Source organism: Austrofundulus limnaeus, unplaced genomic scaffold, assembly GCF_001266775.1.
Source record: "Austrofundulus limnaeus strain Quisiro unplaced genomic scaffold, Austrofundulus_limnaeus-1.0 Scaffold920, whole genome shotgun sequence".
In the NCBI taxonomy this organism is placed as follows: Eukaryota; Metazoa; Chordata; class Actinopteri; order Cyprinodontiformes; family Rivulidae; genus Austrofundulus; species Austrofundulus limnaeus.
The window spans coordinates 81,558-105,690 of record NW_013953322.1 but is presented as its reverse complement, the minus strand read 5'-3'; the positions used below and the strand labels follow the sequence as shown (position 1 = coordinate 105,690).

The window sequence follows — 24,133 nt, the reverse complement described above, 5'->3', positions numbered from 1 at the left end:
AAAGACTTTTTGGCTGGATATAAGATTTTAAAACTTGGTAAGATGGACAGTTTTTGCAGTGCGCCTTTACTTTTAAAAATATTTCTGTATTTATTTCAGATTTAGTCAGTCATACACTTAGTTCTTATTAGTGTTTAAAAGAGGACATGTTAAAACTCTGTTTAGTTGAAGTTAAACATGAAACATCAAAGTTCATTTCTGGCCTGTCAAGGGCCACCATAACGCTCATGTGGCCCTCAGTGAAAATGAGTTTGACACCCCTGTTCTAAGGGAACCATGCATTTCATTTATTTTTTTATTTTTTTAATTTGTCAGTTTCAAGTTGTTTAGTTTTTTAACCAAACGGTGCCAACTAATTTATCTACATCTGTGGTTTGTTTTGTTTCTTTCTAACTTCAGCACTATTAATGCAACAGTCTGATAAGAATCTTGTCTCGCTTTGTTGCACTTTATTTTTTWWTTTTTTTTCTCAACAGGCCGGTAGGTTTGGCCAGCTGACATATATTCGAGTGTATCAGGGCTGCCTGAAGAAAGGAGAGAGCATCTACAACACGCGCACAAGCAAAAGGGTCAGAATTCAAAGGCTGGTGCGTCTCCACGCTGATCAGATGGAGGTGAGAACAAAGTCAGCYTTTTCCATTTGTAGTTTGAAGCTGCAGAGGAGCATGACTGGTCAGAACGCTGGAGTTCCTGTTTTAGCATTAGTCAAGTGTGCAGATAAGAACCACATCCCCTGAGAGAAAACAAAAAACAAAACATGTTTCCATTCGTTTTGTGTTACARAACTCTTGAAGCATTTTCAGTCAAATCTGGTTGTTTTTTTATTTGTTTTTGTTCAGGATGTGAACGAGGTCTACGCAGGAGATATCTGTGCGTTATTTGGGATCGACTGCGCCAGCGGAGACACTTTTTCATCCAAGACGAGCATGAACCTCTCCATGGTGGGAAACTGAAACATCTTCTCTGGACAAATTTCCAACGCACTAGCAGGTTTTCTTTTTGGATTCTCATTTGTTGTCCTTTCAATCCAACAGGAGTCCATTCACGTCCCAGAGCCGGTCATTTCCATGGCAATGAAGCCAGCTAATAAAGTAAAATKATTTTTTATTCTGTTCTTCTTAAAACTACTTGAGTTCATCCTTCAACTCTGCTCTAATCGCTTCCTGTGTTCACCCAGAACGACATAGACAAATTCTCCAAAGGCCTGAACCGCTTCACCAGGGAGGACCCGACGTTCCAGGTCCATTTTGACAATGAGAGCAAAGAAACCATCGCCTCAGGCATGGGAGAGCTGCATCTAGAAATCTACTCCCAGGTATGCGGGTGGATGCTCTGCAGGAAGAAATTAGCACATTTCTTTTTTCTAAATGTGTTTGTTGGCTAGAGAGTTTTTTTTTAAAAAAACTAATTAAAGCAACAAAGGACTCTTTGAGCAGATAATTAGACAAAACTGAGGTAAACAGGTTGTGCATGTAGGTGATTACTGAGGAACAACAGGTGGTATCATCAAAACTGAAAACAAAAACTATGCATGACCTACTTTTACAACTCCACCAACAAAGCATCAGAAACCAAAACTAAGACTAGATTGAAACAATAATGTTTTGATGATGGTTACCAAGTACAATAATCCCCTTTTCTTTGAAGAGAAAAACAATGTTAATCCTAGTAATTGTTGTGTGTGGTGCTGAGCTCAATCTGACTGCTTTGTCTCTGTTTCCTGAAACTGAGACAAACAAAAACAAAAAAACAGATAAATGTCAAACGTTTTTACTTGTTAATTTCTGTCCAATTAATCGACTCGCTCTGTTCTGATTCGTTGCTTCAGAGGATGGAAAGGGAGTATGGCTGTCCCTGTCTGATGGGGAAACCCAAAGTAGCTTTCAGAGAAACCATCACCGGTCCTGTAGAGTAAGTCCACTTCTCCTCCCGACACAAAAWCACACACACACAKAKAKYAAGTTCAACTAGCACATCAATAACCTTTGGTAAAATTTATTGAGTATAAATTTAAGATATCTTTGGTTGTGAGAGTATAAGAAGTTGTAAACAGAGTTTGGTGAAAGCCAGCAGGTTAGGTTTTAACCATTACGGCGAGGCTGCTGCTCCATCTGCAGCACTTTAACACCCTCTGCAGGAGACCAGGTGAACAGCAGCTTCCATCGAGGGATTTCCTGCATCAGAAGTATCATTATAACCTAAAATATCTTTAAAACTTTACATCAAATAGTTAAACAGGTGCTTTAAAGTTTTCTCTCTAATGCTCATTTAGAAAAAACAAATGATCACCATAGTCTTTTATCAAATATATACTGAAATATGAACAATTACACTTTTTTTAAATTTTATTAATCGACATTGTTGCTAATTATTTAATCCTATTTTGACCCTGTGAATAAATTTAAAGGTGTCTTTTGCTTAAAATGTAAACATAGCTGCACAAACCAAAGAGGTGTTTACCTGAGACACAATGTCATGCAGCAGGATGAGACTGTCAAACTTCAGCTGGTTATTCTCAGTMGGCTGCAAAAAAGCAAAAGGAGTTTGGTTAAATTATTGTTTTCTGTGGAGTGTTTACYTTACATTACAAGCACATTTAGCTTGTTTTTATATATAATAATAAATAATCCTGAGACGATCACATGTCATAATACATAAGACAGCTTTTCAAAATTTCACTTTAGTCTGTTATCAGGTTGCACAGATTAAATATAAGACGTCAGGCAAGGAGCACGCACCAGCTGTGTGAGGCTGGCCACCTGAGCCATGTTGTACAAGGTGTTTTCTGTGGATTCACTCAGCATAATGAAGCTGGAGGCCGCAATGCAAAGGTACCAGAAAGGTTCCATGTCAGGATCCATGTTACCCTGACTGTCTGAAAGATGTTTGCACACGTGAAGCATTGAAATGGTCTTTTTGAAACTGACTGTGTTTGTTRATGGGCAGTAGTTTGTACCTACCAGGTAAATATTGCACCGACAGCAGGGGGTCCTTTGCCTTGTACTTCTGGTAGAGGGCCTCTTCTTTAGCTTTAGTYTTGATCTTAAGGAGCTCCTTCAAGCCTAACACCTGGACTTGGGGTGGGGATTGTTTTCCTCCCCTCTGGAAGAAAACCTCTGCAGAACATTTCTCTGTTGCCTGGAGAAGTTTAGGACATAAAAAGGGAAAGTCAGGTGTAAGACGTAGACCAGAAGTGCCTAATCCTGATCCTTGAGGGCCAGTACACTACATGTTCTAGATCAGGGATCATCAGTTACGGCCCTCGAGATCGGCAGCCCTGCAMGTTTAACTTTTTTCCCTGCTCCAACACACCTGATTCAGTCAGTGAATTATCTCTTCCAAGTTCTGCAGAAGCCTGATAATCATCTATTCATTCAAATCAGGTGTGTTGAAGCAGAGAAACAAGTTAAACATGCAGGGCTGCGGCCCTCGAGGACAGGAATTGATGACCCCTGATGTTCTTCTGCTTTGACACACCTGATATGAACGAATGAGTGATTGCATGCTGCTGGCCAGGAAAACAACTAAAACCAGCTGGACAGCAGGCCTGAAGGACCAGGACTGAGCATTACTGAGCTGAGCTAAGATAAAAGTGAGCCGGTTTGTTCTTGTCACACCTGCTTGCTCTAAAGCCAGAGATTACTACTGTTTAAACTAAAAGTCATACCAGAGAGATTTACTCATTGAATCTTTTCATAAGGACTGTGTTAGCTCAAGGTTAGAAACTCTTATACAACCTGAGAGAGAATTAAGTCTTTTTTTTATTAATTAAAGAGTAAGGCAACAAAAGAGGTTAAATTCTTAAAGGAAATCTGTGTTTTTGGTCATGTTTTAGTGCTTCGGTATCTGAACAGGAGCTGTGAATGATGTTCAACAATAAAGCTGTCTTTTTAAAGTATAATCATAACTCATTCATAATAGGTCTCAGTTGTGCAATAACAAAATAATTTTAAATGTCCTACATCAGTGGGGATCTCCTGCACTGACAGCTTCAGCTGATATTTTCTTCCAGAGTCTCCAACCTCCTATAAAAGAAAACCAGAAGTTAAATCTTGAAACTTGTCATTTTCTTTGGAAGTTTGTGAACACTGAAGTGAAGCTGACCTCTACAGTCGCACTGTAGACGGTCTGCAGTCCGAACAGCTTGTAAGGAGAGCCGTAGCGGGTGTTCAGGTAGATGAACACCACCTGGGCAGCCCTCCGAGCTTCATAATAATTTGGGTTCAGCTGCCGTTTTGCCATCGCCGGCTTAGCCCTTGTCACTGCTGATACTGGCTTCTGCACTCAGAGACAAGGAGAATCAGAAGAAAAGCGAGCAGTCCTGTGAGGACTTTGACCCTCAGGTTTCAGCTGGGTTGAGCTGCTTTCTTTACATGAAACAGATTACCCAAGCAATGTGGAAAATAAAGCAAATATCTCAGAACAGGAAGATAAATGGACAAGTGTAAAAAAAGAAACAGTTAAACTGAAAAGCTTGCCTTTTGCTGCAGAGCTGAATGTTTTCAGTGTTCAGTCCTTCGACTCAGCTGCTTCATGTCAACGTTCTACTTCCTGATGTGGCTCAGAGGTCTACGCCTTTTTAAAGAGACAGCGCACTTTTTCCCTTTTTTACATAAGCAACACTTCTTTGAAGTGGGATTCGGTGGGAAAGTTAGCATTGTCTCACATGTTGTAGATAGCTATTCAAACAACCTCATTTTGGAGAAACAGTTTTAATCCTGACCGTACTGATGAGCTAATAGCTAGTCTGAGTGGAGCCAGGACTAAATATGCTGCCATCATAAAACACCACCAATCTCTAAAATGTCAGAGTGGTTGTGTAAAAGTAGCAAAAGGTTCACTTTTATTTAAAGAAAGAAAAACACTGGCTAAAAATCATGTAGTAAAGGGCTAGTGAAAAACTAAAGAAAGCATTACATTAGCTAAAAGCCAAATGTAGCAAGGGGCTAGCTTAAAGCTAAATATTACAATAGGCCAGCTTAAAGCTAAATGTAACAAAAAGTTAGCTATGTTTTCACCACTTTGAATATTTCTCTTTCAAATTGTGTACAATCCCACCAACTCCCTCCTTGTTTTCAGGTTTGACTACACTCATAAAAAACAGACTGGCGGTGCAGGGCAGTACGGTAACGTTATCGGGGTCCTTGAGCCTCTGGACCCYGAGTTCTACACCACCGTGGAATTTGAAGACAGGACTGTTGGAAACAACGTGCCGAAGCAGTTTGTGCCGGCTGTTGAAAAGGTAGAAGCAGCCCATCATGCCTTCATTACCAGTTCTATGTACTCAGCATCTTCATTTCTTTTTGTTCTTTCGTTTCCTTGCCTGTCATCCCACAGGGCTTCAGGGAAGCCTGTGAGAAGGGAATCCTCAGCGGATACAAGGTCTCAGGGCTCCGATTCGTCCTGCAGGACGGAGCGCATCACATTGTCGACTCAAATGAAATCGCTTTCATCCGCGCAGGAGAAGGTGCTGTGAAGCAAGGTGAGCAAGTTACCGACCTCCTGACTGTTCACTGCCAAAGACAAGAAGGGCGATGATGTTTGTTTTTCTCAGTTTGTGAGCGCGTTTCTCTGTTACCAAATTATCTCATGAACCACGGGACAAACATTAAGGCAACCTGTAGAAATGAATCATTAAAAGCACATTAACTAAAGATGGCCGCCACAACTAACATAAAAAGGACTGTGGAAAGCTGCATGGATGTTAACGCTTGTTGCTTTCTCCACAGCGATGGCGAATGCCAGCTGTGTCATTCTGGAGCCAATCATGTCTGTGGAAGTCGTTGCGCCTCACGAGTTCCTAGGAGCGATCATCGCTAGCATGAACCGCCGTCACGGCGTCATCACGGCACAGGATGGCGACGACGCATATTTCACTTTATACGTCGATGTGAGTCCACCTTTTTTACTGCAGCTCGAGACTACAAGTCTGTTGGCCTTAAAGTATTAAAATCTTAACGTTTCCTCCAACAGGTCCCACTAAACGACATGTTCGGCTACTCCACAGAACTACGCTCCTCCACTGAAGTAAGTGTCAAAAAACAGATTAAATCGTTAAGATTGTAGATTTTAAAAATGTGTTCAACTTATCGCCTGTTGCCATGAGAGGCAGGTGATTGTGTCTTTGTCACTGCCTGTGTGCAAAACTGATTGTTAGCCTGTTTCTTCAATTCACTTCAGTTCAAAAATTTTATTCATTTCATTAAAAAATAACTATATACATTAAAAAAACAAAGAAAATACACAAATCAAAATAAAATGAAAGGTAGCAGAAGAAGAATAAATCTTATAATGTCTGCCCCTTTAATCCTCAGAATATATTCAAACAAAACATAATTGTACAAAACAATACAAATAAAAATAAAAACATCAACTCAAACAACAATTCATATAGCCTCACATTTTACTTTCCCATGTACCTTCAAAAAACTAGCTTTTATCTGTCTCTTAAATACGGACATAGATCTGGCATTTTTAAGATAATCCTCCAGACCATTCCATAATCCTATACCCTGGATTAAAGTACATCTTTCTCTCAAGCAAGTACGAAAATATGGCTTCAAACATTTCCATCCCCTTATGAAAATAACAACTGTCTCTCTAACAAAATTTGCCTGAATGTTGGAAGGTAATACGTTTCTGTGAGCCTTGTACATAAACAGTAAAATATTATAGTCAACTAAATCATAGAGTTTTCAAAGAATTAAGAAGTTTCACTAAACTGTTCCACAAAATGGCCGCTCAGACCAGTTCGTCTCAAGCTCAGTTCAGCGATTCTTTTTGCCTCGTCTTCTCTGATAACTGTTGGTCACAGAGACCAGATATCGTCACTTCATCACGTTACGGAGCTGTGGCAACCGTTTCGGCTCTGTTACTACCTCACTTTGTATCACAAAGGCTCACCGTGGTTGGGTTGACCTTCCATTGCCGCCTCGGCCCATTCAGAGGTCACACTGAGGTGACCATAAGGCTTACAAGTCTTGCAAAAAAGCCTTTTGAGTCAACCCAATTCAACATGGCTAATCAGCTAATCAGCTTCACACACAAATGGTTTTAACTGAGCTTGGTTTTACAGATACTGCGGTAAATGTTGGTCAGGATGTGTTCTGTGGAGTGAGTCTGTAGACGTGCAGAATTTGAGCTTCCTTCATTCTTTCTGCAGGGTAAAGGAGAGTACACCATGGAGTACAGTAGATACCAGCCCTGCCTGCAGTCCACACAGGACCAACTCATACACAAGTATCTGGAGGCCACAGGACAGCTGCCTGTAAAGAAGGACAAGTGGAAGGCCTGAACCGCCTGCTGAACTGTTTATCGGACTGAAACGTCATCTCTTCATTGTCTTTGCCCTTTATCAACCAGGTCAAGGCTTAGAGGCAGATAAAACTTGGTCATTTTACTTTTATTTAGTGTTTTAAGCCCTCTCTTCATGTCTGWCCCTTAAGTAAACATGTTTATTTTCTTATTTTTGCACCATTTAAACACCACACTGCAGCCAATCTTCTAAAATAAGTACGTTTAACAAGCTTTGTGTAGCTTGTAGTGGATTTTGTGCTATGTACAGAATGGTCGTGATGTAAAGATATTCTCCTTTTAAACTGTGTTTTGCTGTTTTTTTTTATTTTTGTCATATATTCTGAGAAACAAGTTGAATACCCCACAAAGACAATCGGTTTGACTCCCACCTGTCCTGCACTGACCTCTGTCCCAGGCCGATGTCCGATCATCGCAGTCAGGCTCCCTCCGACTCCCAGGACCACAACCAGACTGACGATGCTCCTCAATCCCATGCTCCTTAGTTGTAAAGTTTAAATTTGTGAGAAAAAAGACGAAGAACTGCTCGTGTGAAGGAGCGCGGTCGAAGAAATGACCCTCCTGTCAGCGTGAGGTTGTGTAATGAAAAGGAGGGCATGCAGGGAATGCAGACGGTCCAGATCCTGATGTCTTCAGAGCACGATTTCCTTGTTTTTCTCCTGAACTGAACACGCTACTCCCCTTTATCTGCTCAGGCTCTTCATGTGTTGACTTCCTCAGAAAGAAAAAAAAATAAATCTTTGAAGAGTGATTATCCCACTGGAGCTGCAGCTGTTGTTATTCCAACAGTTTGATCCTTCACACATTTATTTTGTCTGCAGTGGAGCTGAACTTTAACTCAACATGTCAGAACAAGAACAAAAAAGAAAAAAGAAATATTTTCATTTCATTGTTTATTTGTATTGAGACAAGTGTGAAGAATTAATAACGTACACTAGGGGTGTCCCGATACCGATACCAGTATCGGTATCGGGTCCGATACCAGCATCAAGTACTCATACTCGTACTCGTAAAAGCCGGCCGATACTCTTAACCAATACTGCTTTTGTCCACTCCTGTGCTGCCCTGCAGCACAAAGGGTAAACAACAATCCATACCAGGCGGTGGCCTTAATGCACTAAGTTATTTACGACCGCACCCCCGAATAACAGAAGAAGAACAATGACGGTAGAAGAAGAAGTAACAGGTCGGCAGTTTGGAGATGATCTGCACAGAGGACACCAAACAAGCAGACTGTCTGCTGTGCTCTGCTAAACTGTTTTTTTTAATGTATGCAACAGCATTTGTTTTGCAGCATTTGTGTTGTTAATACATTCAGAGGGAGTGTGGCCTTATAAAAAAGAGCCCTGTCTGAAATAAAATAAATGGTTTCAAAAGTTATGGTGTGACATATATACCAACTTATCTACTTGTCAGAGTTTGCACTACCTTTTTTATTGTCAAACATAATATTTACCCACCAATTTTTTCTATGATAATTGCATTTCATTTTCATTCTGTTTAATATTCAACGAGTTGAACAGATAATCCACACGAACCCCGCTACTTGGTATTGGTATCGGTATCGGTGAGTACCTAAACTCAAGTACTCGTACTTGTACTCAGTCTTGAAAAAACTGGTATCGGGACACCCCTACCGTAGACTAAAACATTTATAGCCTAGTCTCATTTTCAATACTAGGATTAAACCCTGAAATTTGTTACTTTTATTCTGCTGTAGTCCTAATAAAAGGTTTAAAAATTGCATTTGAGGCAATATTTCTTGTAATTTGCCGATTTATTTAAACCTTTATTGAATTTAGTACACCATAATATACAGGTTTATATATGTAACCTGTATAGTTTATAATCTACAGCTTAATTTGTAGTGAGTGTCAGGACTGAGTATATAACAAATGACTTTGCAAAGACAACTAGATTTTTAATGTATTATTGACCCATTAAAATATTCTGCACTAATTGACAATAAAAAGATAAGAAACATCATTTAAGACATTTTTGGGAAATCTAACAGAGTCAGAGCCTAGGGCTGAAAACCACAGCTGGATGTGTTTGACCTTTGACCTCTAAGGCAACGCTGCATAAGAATTTAAGGCCTAGTTATCGCAGGGGTATGTATCAAGCAATCATCATCATCATAGTTCGATTTCAAAGACATCTTCAGTCTACTTTTCCTACTTTATTGAAGTTCAATAAAAAAAACCTGACTGCACTTCGACTTCTAAGACACAGAGCACATCTTCATCAACATATTTCTCCTCTTCTTCACAAGAGGCGCCTGCTGGACTGCAGGTGACCTGCGAGGCTCCTCAGCCCGCCCCGTCCCGCCTGTCCGCTCCAGGTGTTCTGGCAGGTTATCGATCAGCTCGTAGAGGGTGAAGATGCTGAAGCAGATTTCCTCGTAGGCCGACTTGGCGCCACACTCGAAGAGGCAAGCGAAGGCCACGGCGGGCGGCGCGCCGGGCGAGGGCGACAGCTCCAGGTAGGCCAGGTCTGAGTAGGCGCTGGGGCCCTCGTAGATCACCCAGGGGCCACGCCAGCTGTCTGGGTCGCGGGGAAACAGGCTGAGGAACACACCAAGGTCCTTACGGGCCGTGGCCCATGTAGGGTGGGAGTATACCACCCACGTGGGTGTCAGGAAGTCTGGGGGTGCAGAAAGGGGAGTTGATGCAACAGGACTACATGTCGTCTTGTCCTTGGAGTCCACATTGGACGTCCGGGGTCTGCAACGTCCGACGAGATGCTGCGGAACTTGGTAGAGATGTAAAGGGGCAGGAAACCCAACAATACTGCCGTGACAACCGTTCCGAGGCTCCACGAGCCGCTGCACCAGCTGCCCCTCCTGGAACACGGCTCCATCGTCCAGACTGAGGGCCTGCACCCTGTGACCCAGAGGGCTGCGGGCGTTGCAATACAACACGTTGGTGCCCCCCTCCTCGTCCACCGACACCATCTGACACTCCACGCTCTCCGGAGCTGGTATGGCCTCGCCGAAACGCCAGCTTCTCCCGTGGGTGTCGCTGTGGAAGCAGAAGGCCCGCGGGGTGGTCTGGCAGAGCTGTCCGAAGCACTCCTTGCACTCGATGTGGTAGGCGTAGGCGGGGATCAGCAGACGGCCCGACTTCAGCTGGATGCCGTGGCCCGGGCCGAGAGCAAAGGTGGCCCAATCTGTCAGGAGGGAGGAAACAATAACATATAGTACATAAATGTGCAAATAGGTCCTGAAATTCTGTCCTGATTTTCYGTTTTGGTGCCACCCCAGACCTTTGATGGTATCTCCAATGACCGTCTTGGTGAGGTCTGTGACTGGACTCCAGGTGTGGCCTCCGTCAGTACTGGAGATGTAGCAGAGCCGGGTCACGTTATTCCCCGTCACCAGCTGGTAGGACTCTGAGGTATGGCCCAGAACGGCAATGAAGAACAGGAAGAGTGTCTCTGTGAACTCATCAAACACCGGACATGGGTTCATGGACCGGTGACCCGGCAGGAAGGCTGTGCCCAGAACATGCATGTCCTCCCACTGCGGCAACACAACGACATATAACAAAGAGTCAGAACACTCAGATCATCTGCAGGAACTGGGACTGTATTCATTCATTTATCCAAGGAAATGGCTTAATAAACTTTAACAAATAATCTTGGATTTGCTCACTGACCTCTACGTAGTTGGTGTAGAAGGTGCCTTTCCTCATGACGAGCAGGTGGGCCTGGGAGTCAGATGGGCTGAGTCTCTCCTCACAGAAGGCCAGGAAGGTTCTGAACTTGGTCAAGTAGAGCAGAGCTGGGACTCTGTACGTCACTCCGTTCGGCTCCTTGTGGAAAAGCACCGATCTGGCTGGGAAATAAGGCGACCTCATGCTCGCTGTTGAGTTTGTGTTAGAACCTGAATCTGCAGAGAAGGAGAATCAAAATAAGCTTTAACGAAAAAAGACCAGAGCAAACCAAAGAAATAATCTATTGTTAACATTAATCATCATCTGAAGCACATTCACCCTGGTTAAACCATTATAGACTTTCAACCTCACAGTTATTTAAGAGTAACTGTAGAAAATAACAATTCAAAGACTAAAAAGTCAATTATCTTACCCACAGGAGCATAAAGGAGCGAAGTGACGAAGATCAAACTGTCAAAGAACTTCCTTCACACATTTACCAGCATATATGAATGTAGTCCTTGACAGTAACTTCTTGCTTTGACATCACTACAAAGAGTAAATAATCAACCGCACAGATCAAAAAGAAAAAAACTTACTTACAGTCCTGTATTTCTGAGAAGTGCTGCTGCTGTTTGGTGGTATCCTGTCTGTGTGAACACCTGATTAGGGGTTGACAGTGTGTTTTGTGTTTGAGTGTGTGCAGTTTGTGTGGAGTCTGAAAGCTGTAGTTTCTCTTCTCTGTTCACCATTCAGCGTGACACCGCTGTTCACTGACCCAGAAATGGACGCTCATCAGCTCCGCAGCTTTGGATGAATCAGCGGAGAGCTGCCATTGTAGGGAAAGAAGGCCGAGTGGGGGAGGTGGGGGGTTGAACAATAATATGATGTGTCCTATTTGCTTTCATTTTGCATCCTCTGTCCTCACTGCAACTACTGTACCTTCATGCCCTCCCTGACTGCATCCATATACCTCCTCTTTGTCTTTTTCCTGGCAGCCAACATCCTTCTACCAATATACCCACAGCACCTCCTGAACCARCTGTTTGAACTTTATCTTCCAGTGGTTTAACCTGTGCTGTACCTCTGATTATCCCAGTCCTAATCTAATCCATCCTTGTTACTCCAGGGGAGAACTTCAATATTTTCATCTCGGCCATTTCCAGTTCTGTCTTTTGTCTTTTTTGTCAAAGTCACGGTCTCCACAACCATACAATTGACTTTCTCTCCTTTTAACCCTTTCGTGCATAGAGGTCACTACAGTGTACAGCTGRTTAAAAGTGTTTATATATAAATATATAATATGCCTGCAGTTTTGGGCAGTGTTGCATATAATCCACTCTAGTGGTAGCTATTACATCATCCCATACAAAAAAGCCCTATTGGCTGTGTCATTGCAATAGGAAAAAATAGTCAGTGAAACCAAGATGGCTGACAGATGGGGAGAACAACCAAACACTTTGGCTATTTCAGTTTCTACCTTCCATAAAAAGATACCATTGCAGGTAAAAAAAATATGATTACATCAAGTAACAAGTAAGGTGACATATTATGTAAAGATTTTCCAAGTTTTGAGTTTATCTTTGTAGAAAATACAGATTAAACACATGTCCACTCAGTTGTACATCATTCATCACTGGCTATGTTTTAACTTCAATGCAATATCAGTTATTACCAATGTTGTTCTTGAAAATAATTAATATCCTATACAGTTTTGGTTGTAAATCAACTTTATAGTATTATAATGTAATTTGATTTTTATATATACATTTTTATACACTGCCTGGCCAAAAWAWATATATATAATACATGCTATTAGAAAGATTGCTATGAGAGAATATGCTCAGTTCAGAGACTTAGCAAGAATACATTCTGATAAAAAAAAAACGTTTACAGCCAAGATTCTATGAGAATTTATGGTTCAGAGTCGGGCTGCACGATATCAGAAAAACCTGTGATGTGTGATAACAATGTGATAACAATAAAAATATTGTGATGACGATATGACTTGCGATAAATGAATAATAAGTATGTAGTGTTGACGTTTTCTGCTCTGGGTTCTGAGCAAAAAAACTAACAAAGAAACAAAACTAATCATTTTCATTCTAGTATGAATTTTTAAAAATATCAAGAGTAATATATGAAGGGCTCCATTTGATTGGTGAAATACTTCAAGCTTCCGTTTGAGTGACTAAACTCATAAATGCAAACAGTTCATGCATTTGTTGCAATATGCATATTGCACAAGTTGTTATTGGGATGACGGTACAATTTCAATATATTGTGCAGCCCTAGTTCAGAGACTGTGACTTGGGTCACACTATCCTCCTCAGTTCAGAGAGAAAATATGTTTATTTTTAAACCTTGTTTTACATCCCTAAAGATGAATCAAAACGCCTAGTGAAAACATAATTTTATGTTTATGTTAACTTTTACGTTTATCAATAGAGCTCAAATAGAGAGGACTACAGAGTAGTGGAGGAACCACCATTCCAACAGAATACCATACTACAACTGTATAATTAAATTACAACTATACCTATATAATTACCATGTTATTACATGTATGTTTTTAACAGTACAAAACGCACTTGAGTGTACAGATAATTATTTCTTTTAAAAAATAAAGATAGAAAAAAATTCAAACCTTGTTTTACATCCCTAAGGATATATAAAAACCCCCAGTATAAAAAAAATCCTGATTGAGTTTATCAGAAATCATGCACGAAAGGGTAAAATCAAGTGCAAATCTCCACTTCTCCAGGTTCCCTTCCACCTGTTCTCACATTACAGGAGTCGCTTGAAAAGAAAATCCCAAACTTTATGGATTTTCTTGTTGAATGTTTTGGTTGTTGTGTATATTTGTATATATTAAATCTATGGTTTGCCTTAAAAATATCAGAATGATAAGTGTGACGTCACCAACCTGCGACTCGTCACCGCACGTGAACCTGCTGAAGTTTTTCCACTCTTGCTCGAGGTAGTGTAACTCTCTAACTCCGAACTCCTTGGCCCTAATTATATTTGGTCATTTTAATCGTAAAACTACATGTTTATTTTGTTATCGCCGTTCAAACGTAAACTGAAGTAGCATATTTAGCTCCCAGGCTAACGTTAGCCGCTGAGCTAACAGCTGTGTTTTGGTTGAAGCTCTCCGCTGATGTGAAGTTATTTTAAATTCAATGGAACCTCCCTGTTTTATGTGTCAGTGAATCCTAAATATAGAATAAAAAGGCTGCTGCTAAAGCTGTTTAGTTAAACTACGAAAACAAAGTAAAAACGATCACCTTTGGTGATCGTTTTTACTTTGTTTTCGTAGTTTCTTCAAAGTATTTTTTTTTACGACTCCAACTTTAAACTGATGTGATTTAAGTAAGTTTAGAGGAGTTGTAGAATGACATTCAACATTATGATGACATAAATCAAGTTTAAATATTAAGTTAATAAAATGGACACTTAGTTGTGACATCAAATTATGTATTTTTTTAAGTATGTGTAGAAAACTTTAGGTATCTTGTCTCAGGTCTGTACCACTTTCAAATAGTTTTACTTTTATATTTTTGTGGGTATTCTGAACCATATTTACTATAATAATTGTCTTTTTCTTAATATTTTTTTAAGTCAGAATGGCCAGGCGGTGGTCAGAGGGCCATTCCTCGTCTGTCCTGTGTGTCGGTGCATCTTCAGGTCCAGAGGGTCTCCTGGCTTCAGGTGCTGAGGGTGGAGAGCTGACCGTCTGGGGTCAAGACGGCGCCATCGTGGGTCGTCTCACTCTCCCCGGTGAAGAGGACGTCACCAGTGTGGCGTTCTCGCCTGCAGCTCCGGCCCAGCTGTTCGTGTCACATGGGGACGTGGCGAGCTTGCTTGACCCCAGGAACCTGAAGGGCCCGGTGGAGGATTTTCAGGGTGCAGGGGAGGAGGAGATAAACGCGTTGGCGCTGAACGAGACCGGCTCAGCCCTGGCTGTGGCTGATGACTCCGGGGCGGTGCGGATCTTGGAGCTTCCTGGTGGGAAAGTGTGCAGGACTTTACGCAGACACACAAACATCTGCTCCTCTGTGGCGTTCCGGCCCCACAGACCCAACAACCTGGTGTCTGTCGGACTGGACATGCAGGTGAGCTGAAGCAGAAGTTTTAAATACTGATCTCCTGCTGCGCCGGGGTCAGATTATGCTCCCGTTGTTGTTGCAGGTGATGCTGTGGGGTCTGCAGAAAACCCGACCTCTGTGGACCGTCAACCTCCAGGATGTGGCAGAAGAAGGAGAAACCCATCAGCAACGCCCAGGCCAGCTCTTCAACCCGCCGCTGGCCCACTGCGTCTCTGTGTCCGGCTGTGGAAACGTCTTGGGCTGCGCAGCAGAGGACGGGCGGGTGCATCTGATGCGGATCGGCGGCAGCTCTAAACTGGAGCAACACGGCGCCGTCGAGGCGCACAGCCAGGGAGCCTCTCAAGCCCACTTCATCAGTTTCCTTCCCCACCCATACTGGCTGGTCACAGGAGGAAACGACAGCCAGGTCGCTCTGTGGGACCTCAGCAAACACCCTGTGGTGGCTCCGGAGGGGAAACCCCAGGCCCCTCAGCGTCGCAAAGGAAAGAGGAAAGCGCGGACTCAGGATAAATCAAAGGAGAAAGAAGAGTCTGTGGACGAAGCGGCTGTAGAGGAGGAGAAACCTGGACCCAAACTGAGCATCAAACATGGAGACAAGGTGAACTGGTTGTGTCCCGCCGTGCTGAAAGGAGAGCAGWGTGTGATCGTCGCAGATCAGAGCGCTTGTCTCACCGTCTACCCTCTGACTCAAACATAGATTTAAATACATGTACACTATCATTTTTCTTTCAAACACTCCAGTGTTTGTTGTGGTTTGAGATTCATCACTGGAAGACTTGGCCTGATTAAAATCCTACTGGTTTTACAGAAAGACAAGCTTCTCATAAATGTGATTCATCTGAGACTTTACACATTGTTTAACAACAACAACAAAAAAAAAACTATTTAGCATGTGTGGTTTTTTTAAAATGCCATCCTTTGAAATCATTTTAGATTAATTACATTTGTCTAAACTGTTTTCTGGTCTGCAAAACAACCACATCTGACAAAAGAAAAACTCGTTTCTTTTTTTAACCAAGTTGACAGAACTTTTTATAGGGTGATATAAAACGTCTCAAAGCAGATGTCAAACAAAAACTGCAGCTAAGATAACATCTGAAAATAGTCTGTTTTTTTAAAGTTTCTTAAAGAAGCTCGATTCACATGCAAACTATCACTACTGTAATAAAGTTGTACATTCGTTTCAGAAGAACTAAAAAAAAAAAAAACAAATCTGGAAACAACTAAATGCTTGTGAATGAAATCCAGAATATAAAGGCACAACGAAAACAATCCAAGTTAACAAATGAAATGCTTTTCATGCTTATTTTCACGTTTCACAAAAGCTTAAATTAAATCTGTTGAAACTCTGGAACATAGCTTCTTTTGGATAAACTTCCTGCTATGCAATTCCTGAACAAACCAAACAAAGCTTTAAGTCTTAAACTGAACAAGCTGGATCATTTCTCAGCGTTGCAGAAGAACCTGATATCTTCCTCCATTCAAATGGAGTCGACGGGTCGAGGTTAAACCCGTCACTCCTCGTGTGATTTTCAGAGACCTTGTCCTGATTTGAGGTTTGTGTCTCGTACAGAAACCTTGATTGTTTCGAGATAATTTTTTTTTTTACAGCTTAGCCAGGCTCTTCTCCAGGCTCTTGATGTCTGCCTCCCCCTCTTCGCCCTTGGCGCCACGAGCGCTGCACTCCAGGAACTCCACCCTCATGGGCAGCTGGCTGAACTCAAAATCCTTCCCCTTCTTCCCCAGAAACACGCTGCCACCCACGGAGCCGTCCTGAGCGCTCAGTGCTGCCGAGCGAGTCACTCTCAAGGTGTTTCTGTGAGAGTACGGAGGAACAAAACTATGTTTACGTCTCTTCATTTCTCTCTGCAAACATCTCAACAAAAATAAGTGGGTTTGCATCCATACAGCAGGACAATTGAAGTGGTTTATAATGAATAATGCTTTGGCTCAAAACATCTGCTGGTCCAGAACAATGAATAAAGTTGAAAATATTTTGTGTACAGAACGAAGCAAATACAATTTACTTACAATTCCTTTTCCAGCTGCTGTTGAATCAGTTTAGCGGACTTTGCCATGGCCATGTCTGGCAGAAAGAAAAGCTCAGTAAATAACAACGACCGTGTTACGGATACACAGCGCAGGCTGAAAATAAACACAGTTTCACCTTGTTTGTTGCACGCCACCAGAAGAGTGGGAGCATTTCTGGAGATCACCGCATCCGTCAACAACATGTACAGAAACTCTGCAACATCTCGCACTTCCTTTTGGAAGATGGCGCTGTCCACTACAAACACAATTGATCTGGATACGAGATATAAAGGTTGTTCAAGCAATGAGAAAGATCCAAACAGGAAATARTCATTTATATCAAAAATGTTAAGTACATTTTTTTATTGTGAGAGTAAGAGAATAACAATTAAAACACATCTGCATACAAGAGGTTGCCCTGTTCTCACCTGGCTGCGGACTTGAACTTCTCCAAATACAGAGAGCGGAGACTGTCGTGTCCTGGCAGGTCTGTCAGAGTCCAGGTGCTGCCCTGAAAGCAAAGAGCTTTGAGTTGCAATCAGCATCAAATTATCAGTTTTTAAGTTTTATCCTAATGACTTACCCTGTCATTTTTAGCTTTATAAGGAGCACTGCTGTCAGTGATGGATGTCTGCGTCCGTTTGTACTTCCCTGAGAGGAGCTGCAAAAACACAAAGTTTAGATTTAATAGCGAGGAAGAGAAGGAATCATGCATTTGTTGCAGTACAACGTGGCCACCATACTGTAACTTACCCTGATGAACAGAAGGGTTTTGCCAGAGTCACACAGCCCCACTAACAACACAGCGCTGCGGACAGTCTTACTGGTCAGGAAGTACTTTAAAAATACTAAACAGAAAAATAAAAAGACAGTCACTAACCAATGAAAGTGGTTGTTTATTAGCCAGAACTAAAGTTTGAATGACTTCCTGGGTTGTGCAGCTGAAAACTGTTCACTCTTACTTTAGCTTAGCAGTTAGTTTCTTCAATAGCAATTTAAACAAAAAAGAAAATTAAATACCAAATGTAAATGCTTGTTAAGTAAACCCGGCTGCACTGACAGTCTAAACTAGCCCTGCTAAGCTACATGCTAAGCTAACGTGTGCAGTGTTCTTACCGCAGGTGATGACGACCACCGCTAACGCTACGATAACTCCGATAAGAACAACCGGGTCTTGGCCTTCAAATTGCTGCCGAAAAGACTCGATGTATGGCTCAAATGGGTTTTCCGTCATTTCTTCGTCTGCTTTCTGTCCCATGTTGCTTCTGGTGCTGTGTCCGTCCAAGCTAATCTGACATGGGACACGTCTCCCTTCGATCTGTCCGGAGCGGACAGGAGGGGGCGCTGTGGAGCCGCCGCAGCTGCACTGAGAGCAGCAGAACAAGAGAATGACGGGTTGATTTGTTGATTTCACTAAGAAAATGGTGTAGGCCTAATGTTAAAAATAAAGAATGAAAATATTTATTACTTTAGGAATATGATCTTATTAAACAAAAATTATAACAAATAGATACACTAGGCGAGCATATTCTTAAAAGTTTCATAGTAAACAAGCTTATTCTTGATGCATTGCTATTTTCTTCTGGGACCTGGGGGACTTGGGGAGAGTTGGTTGAGAAATTAATCTAATGATCATGTCATAACTGAACATTTCTATATCCTAAATATGGTACAATAAATACAATATAAAGTCGTTCAGATGAAACTGATTTAAAGTGTGCAGGAAGTTGAATTAATGTTAATAAATACTGACCCAAAATAAAGGTAATTTTATTTCTCTTTTTTATTATTATTTTTATTATTTTTTGTTTTGAGAGCGATGGTTGCGTTTAATATAAATATTACCAGAAAAAATTAAAAGGAAAAACCTTAATATTAGCAAAAGTATGAAAACTAATTTTATATATTCACAGTCCTTAAAACGTCTCCTTTAGTTCAGAGTTTTGGATGTTAAACTTAATCTAAAGCAAAGCCTTTTTTAAACCATTAAATAATTTATAGCTATGTGGGCTACTTCCAGTTAGCTTTATTTTGAAACGGATGAGAGTTCAGCAAAGACAAAACCTGTTTTAGCTTTTAAGGTTGTCATGAAAAAAAAAATAAAAAGCAGAAAAATAAAGACAAAATAAATTTAAAGTGCTGAGAGGTTGACTCCACCGTTTGTCATTATTCTCATTAACGTCTATAAAAAAACTGTGTTGTTGTTGTTGTTATTTTCCTGTAGAAACCAGACGCACTTCTACGCGCGTCTCCAACCCCCCGCAGGCAGCGCGCATTTTACGCACGCTTTTTACGCACGCTGGATATTTGACTCCTCGGTTCTCCGCGCAGTGTCCAAACCCCCTGAGTTCTCCTGCAGAACGGAGAGGGGTGTGTGTGTCCCTAAAGCCGGGCTCTTCAGTGGGGGGGCTGCTTGTTTCTGGTCGGAACACGAACTGACAGACTCCCACTGATGGATTTAGCGGGCTTTGCTCAGAGCGCCTCTCTTAGTTAAAAGTACTGGAGAGTTTTCTTCTAAAASAAGGTTTACTTGAAAAAAAACTTTTTATTTTGTATTCCTTTTGAATACCTCCATCAGGGATCATTTGAACAGGGAGGATGTCTTTGTCTTACCTCTACGCGCTGTGCATGTGGATGAGTTTAGTGTTTCCCTCGCTCGGAACCGGGTTTGTTTATCACTTTCCAAGCATCAGTCTGCAGCCGCAGAGCAGCAACACAGGTCCGCCTGGGTCAGGGTCCAGGAACCAGCTGAGGTAAATACAAACAAACAAAAAAGAGGAATATGATAGTTTTGCACGTATGCGTTAACTTTGTTACTGTTTATCCTTCCACCTATTTTTATTTGGCGTTTTTTTTTCTTCTTCCAGGAACTGGTGTCAGTACACGGTCCCCAGGACGGTACTCTGTAAAGTCCACAATGGAACAGAGACCTCGGTGCAGAGAGTGTTGGGCTGCCGGTGGCCCGGACCATGTGCCAAAGTCATCAGGTACCTCCCTCCATACATCCTCCAGCCCAAAGCTTTTCTCCTACATCAGCTGTAGTTTCTTCAAGCTTAGGAAGTTTTGCACATATGTTACATTTACTGTTCAAAGTATTCAGATAAACTGTCAGAATCCATTTCAGACATTCTGTGATACACATGTTAATTAAAGCAGCTAAAAGGTTCTGGAAGACTTCTGTCCTTGAGATTAAACAGAACTGTTCAGAAATATTATCTCATTAATAGAACTTACTGCTTTCTCATTCATGAGGTAGTATCTCAAATTATATAAGATACTAATCATATACTTGTTTATTATACTATGTTATTATGGAATAGTATTTCCTAATTACTATATTAATACTAATATATTGTCTAACTTGCTAAATATGTTATACTATCTGAAAAACTAAACATAATTCTGAAATAATAATAATAATTAAATACTGTACAATATTTGTGTACTTGTTAAATTACACTATGCCATACTTTACTGTACTATACTCTACTATGCTATGCTATACCTACCAGTATTACATATTTACTTTACTATTATATACTATTTTAATGCTAAGTATAGTAATATTTAGTATACATTGTGCCACAATACTGTACTATAACACTACACTGTACTATGCTATACTATATTGAACTATACGGTACTATACTATATGCTATACTGTGCTGTACTATGCTATGCTTTGCAGTCGTACTAGTACTGAAGGCTTTATATTCTCATCATTATGATACCAAGTCATAAGGATAAAAATATATTTAGTAATTATACCATACTAATACTTAGTGTATATACAAGTACTTAGTATATGTATATATTTTGTATACTAATGGTAAAAACAGTCATTTATAAAAGGCTTATTTTTAGAATAAAGTAATGCTCATGTTGTTTAGCTGCTTTTAGGATCAGTCAAATAAAGGAAGGTGAGGTCATCTGGATCTCTTTTGTTTCCTCTCTTTCTTTTCTAAATTTTGGTCTCTCTGTTTGTGCACTCTGATCAAAAGTTAAAATAAATATTTACCACTTTGATCACATCAAGGCATTTTTCTGTTTCTGTGTGGCTGCAGTGCTGCAGAAACAACAACCTTTCCCCTGTTTGTTTCTCCAGCTACAGGTCTGTTATCAAGCCGCTGTTCAGGATTACCTACAAGCAGGTCACCTCGCTGGAGTGGAGATGCTGCCCTGGATTTGTGGGAGACGAATGTCGTGAAGGTAAGTTTTGATTTCCTGCTCGTGTGAAGGAGTCACCAGAGACGACTTTTCTCAGGCACTGTGTGTTTAAACCGAACTCATCTGGGCCGTTTTAGCAGAACCAGGCAGCTTTTACCCACATCAGTGGCCTTTTTGTCATGTTTGGTGGTGTGTATGCGGATAGTTTGCTAATCACCCTGCTGTATACTGTGAAGCCTTTTGATACGGTTGTAAAGTTGGGCTGAATAAAGACAGAAAGTCTGGATTTGATTACTTTATGAGAACTTGCAGGAATAAGAAAGGCAGCAGTTGAAAAGGATTTAGAGTTCTGTGGTTTGGTACCTTCATTCATTTCTGTCTGGAAGGATGATTACAATCACAGTGTGTCTGTTGTGCGCACATGTACACTTTACAGCACACAGTCAGTTTTGCCTGCCTCTTCATGGCTCAAACTGCCCAAAAGGTTGAGTGAAAATAGCTCCAGGGGAACGTCCAGAAGGGCAGCTTGTAAAGTGCACGGCCGCTCTGCTCCTGGATACCGCAGACCGCAGACTCTGAACTCAAAAAAAAAAAAGGCCTAAAGGGGTCGAGCCGCATCGGTCAAGCCTACTTTTTTTTGTCATCATATAATATGTTTTAAACATCAGGGAGGCTTGTAAAGAGCCTGACTGAATTTATTTAAAATGCACGTCTGTGTGAACTGTTCCCGTTAAAGTTAATTTGTGCAGGCTATAGCTTGGAGCAATGGCTTCATTAAAGAAAACTGACCTATAGTCTGATATGTCCAACAATATGATCATATTTACCACATCTTGTTTTGTTTTTTTGTCTTGGGATTATTCGTTGTGGCATTAAAGAGAAAAGATTTACTACAAAAACACATTTTAAAACTAAACAGACTTTACTACAAAGCATTTGGAAACATTTATTTCTCAGTTCTGGTTGTTGTTCTGAACAAAGATTGCTGGGTTCCAGAGATGGTTCGATTATGATTATAGTTTGTTTCACACCAAAGTGCTTTAAGAGTGTGAAGAAGTGATTTTTTAATGTTAGATGAAATGTGTTAGTGCGGTGAGGTAATCGTCTCCATGTGGCGACCCCAGTGGGTCGGGTTGGACTCGGTAGGAGAACTTAAAGACAGAGCGATGTCAGAGACAGTCTGCCTCCCACCGAGGGGAGGAGGCTGATGAGGTTGGAGCAGATTTAGGATCAAGGTGAAGAGAAGTGTCAAGAACTTTCTGCCCCGTGAGGTTCCAGCTGCTGGGAGTCGTCCAGATTAACGAGCCTGGCACGTCTCTCCACCCGCTCCCAGAGGTGACCAACCACCAGCTTCAGCTCAGGAACAAACTTCTTTAATGTGGTGCTTCCATACGTCTCTCACTCTTTTACTGTTTAATCTTTTTTTTTGTGTACACCTGCATTTTGCACACATTGTTGTGTGTATAATATTGAGCTAAAGTTTGAAGCCAAATCTATTTTCTCTAAATTTAGATTCTAATGAGTGATTAAGATCACAGTTTGTCTTTGAATTTTGGCTTTTTTTTTTCTTTTACTCATTTTCAGTCCAATCCTTGTTACCGATGACAAATAAGGTGTGTGCTTACAAGTAAATAAAGTAGACAAAGGAGGACAAAAAAAGTGTCAAGCTTAAAAAAAACCCCATCTACATCATGTGAACAGGATCTGATTGTTATGACGAGATGTTTCACTCAATCCTCTTTTCTACTCTTTGCCAAGTTACGTTCAGCTATTAGCATCTTTTTGGTGCTAACTGCTGCCAAACAGGTTTATAAATTATTTTGTTTCTGGAATGCATGTGGGTATATTTTATAAATTCAACCAAAAAAATTAAAAAATTAAAAAATAGGAAACTATGTGACAGATTGCTAGTAAACAAAAGCTTTCACAAAACTTCTAATTTTGTTTTTATTTTATGAGTAAAAAGGTTTCTAGTAACCTGCTACTAGACTAGCAAGTTAATAGCTGAGTAGCTAGCTAGCAAAGATTCTTATTTAATTTTTACTTTACTGTTGACCCTTTTACAGCTACTGATGAGTAAAATTGGGCATTACATACCCAAATACATTCATTGATGTTTACGGCATTCAAGATCGGTGTTTGTTTTTTTGTAAACAAAATCTTAAAAAATAAGGTTTGATTCAAGACTGAAGAGCATTATGTCCAAACCCATTTGATTCATCTTTAAAACAAATAAGATTGAGTTGAGCAATTGAGTCAAACGTTTTTAAATCAGTAATACTTTAACTTCACAGTAATTATTTAGCAGCATGCATCTGTTTTATTCACAAAGATAAAACCCCAAACCATGATAGTACCACCACTGTGTTTTACTGATTGGAAAGCTTGATTTGAGCTTTTTTATTTAAAACCACAACATTAAACATGATGTAATTTGTCCTCAAAATGTCTTTWTTTTCTTGTTTGTTTATATGTGACTAGACGCAACCAGTTCTTAAAAACTTTGAAAAGATGTGACTCTGCTCGGAGTTCAGCTTGTTCAGAATGATGTTTGAGAGTTTTTGGTTGTTTTAGTTTATTCCTGACTCCTTTGGGACTCTGTAATCACTACACATCCTGCTCTTAAGGTGATCTCTATTGGTCAAAKCTTCACCCCCGAGAGGCTAAAAACGGTCTTGAATTTCCTCCAGCTGTTCACAATCTTTCTGATTGTTTGTAACCTGAAAGGCATTATTGATTTTTTTTTCTCGTTTGTTCTTGCTAAGCTACACCTCCACACGTGTAGTAAAGCTCAAACTTGGATTTATCCATTATCCTCAGATAAAACCAGCCTCTAACTCACACCGCATTGCCATATAT

The 24,133-nt window shown here is 40.8% G+C and overlaps 6 protein-coding genes across 9 annotated transcripts in view; 3 read left to right on the top strand and 3 right to left on the bottom strand.

Annotated features, from left to right (window-relative positions):
- Positions 1-7,598, top strand: part of gfm1 (G elongation factor, mitochondrial 1) — a 14,159-nt gene extending 6,561 nt beyond the window's left edge. The window contains exons 9-18 of the mRNA XM_014029572.1: positions 477-614; positions 840-941; positions 1,035-1,091; positions 1,178-1,315; positions 1,829-1,911; positions 5,080-5,242; positions 5,338-5,482; positions 5,730-5,890; positions 5,974-6,027; positions 7,163-7,598. Of these exons, the coding sequence (XP_013885026.1) occupies positions 477-614; positions 840-941; positions 1,035-1,091; positions 1,178-1,315; positions 1,829-1,911; positions 5,080-5,242; positions 5,338-5,482; positions 5,730-5,890; positions 5,974-6,027; positions 7,163-7,294 (1,173 nt within the window). The 3' untranslated portion in view covers positions 7,295-7,598. The remainder of the gene's footprint in view (positions 1-476; positions 615-839; positions 942-1,034; positions 1,092-1,177; positions 1,316-1,828; positions 1,912-5,079; positions 5,243-5,337; positions 5,483-5,729; positions 5,891-5,973; positions 6,028-7,162) is intronic.
- Positions 1,963-8,273, bottom strand: lxn (latexin). 3 transcript variants are annotated; one of them, XM_014029574.1, is made up of 7 exons: positions 7,686-8,273; positions 4,105-4,278; positions 3,963-4,025; positions 2,961-3,138; positions 2,739-2,875; positions 2,461-2,523; positions 1,963-2,174 (listed from the first exon to the last, which is right to left on the bottom strand). In XM_014029574.1, exons 1-7 carry the CDS (start codon positions 7,788-7,790, stop codon positions 2,082-2,084), a joined length of 813 nt encoding a protein of 270 aa, XP_013885028.1. In that variant the 5' UTR covers positions 7,791-8,273; the 3' UTR covers positions 1,963-2,081. The 3 variants fall into 3 exon arrangements, with proteins under 3 accessions (XP_013885028.1, XP_013885029.1, XP_013885030.1); XM_014029575.1 differs by having other exon boundaries at positions 7,701-8,272; XM_014029576.1 differs by lacking the exon at positions 7,686-8,273 and adding an exon at positions 4,479-4,846.
- A 920-nt stretch (positions 8,274-9,193) lies between these two features.
- neu4 (sialidase 4) lies at positions 9,194-12,122 on the bottom strand. Its single transcript, XM_014029571.1, has 4 exons — positions 11,405-12,122; positions 10,971-11,203; positions 10,579-10,834; positions 9,194-10,482 (listed from the first exon to the last, which is right to left on the bottom strand). Exons 2-4 carry the CDS (start codon positions 11,169-11,171, stop codon positions 9,536-9,538), a joined length of 1,404 nt encoding a protein of 467 aa, XP_013885025.1. The 5' UTR covers positions 11,172-11,203; positions 11,405-12,122; the 3' UTR covers positions 9,194-9,535.
- A 1,756-nt stretch (positions 12,123-13,878) lies between these two features.
- Positions 13,879-16,034, top strand: wdr53 (WD repeat domain 53). 2 transcript variants are annotated; one of them, XM_014029568.1, is made up of 3 exons: positions 13,879-13,947; positions 14,593-15,082; positions 15,159-16,034. In XM_014029568.1, exons 2-3 carry the CDS (start codon positions 14,594-14,596, stop codon positions 15,771-15,773), a joined length of 1,104 nt encoding a protein of 367 aa, XP_013885022.1. In that variant the 5' UTR covers positions 13,879-13,947; position 14,593; the 3' UTR covers positions 15,774-16,034. The 2 variants fall into 2 exon arrangements, with proteins under 2 accessions (XP_013885022.1, XP_013885023.1); XM_014029569.1 differs by having other exon boundaries at positions 13,896-13,947; positions 14,589-15,082.
- A 47-nt stretch (positions 16,035-16,081) lies between these two features.
- Positions 16,082-19,776, bottom strand: srprb (SRP receptor subunit beta). Its single transcript, XM_014029570.1, has 8 exons — positions 19,721-19,776; positions 18,224-18,473; positions 17,861-17,955; positions 17,691-17,768; positions 17,536-17,618; positions 17,244-17,380; positions 17,108-17,162; positions 16,082-16,892 (listed from the first exon to the last, which is right to left on the bottom strand). Exons 2-8 carry the CDS (start codon positions 18,363-18,365, stop codon positions 16,682-16,684), a joined length of 801 nt encoding a protein of 266 aa, XP_013885024.1. The 5' UTR covers positions 18,366-18,473; positions 19,721-19,776; the 3' UTR covers positions 16,082-16,681.
- On the top strand, positions 19,163-21,316 carry LOC106533305 (collagen alpha-1(XXVI) chain; the record flags this gene model as incomplete). The annotated part of the gene is given in 3 exon segments (XM_014029567.1): positions 19,163-19,860; positions 19,975-20,094; positions 21,213-21,316. Coding segments are annotated over 3 exon segments (379 nt in total), but the record flags the coding sequence as incomplete, so codon positions are not given.
- Positions 21,317-24,133: the final 2,817 nt, after the last annotated feature.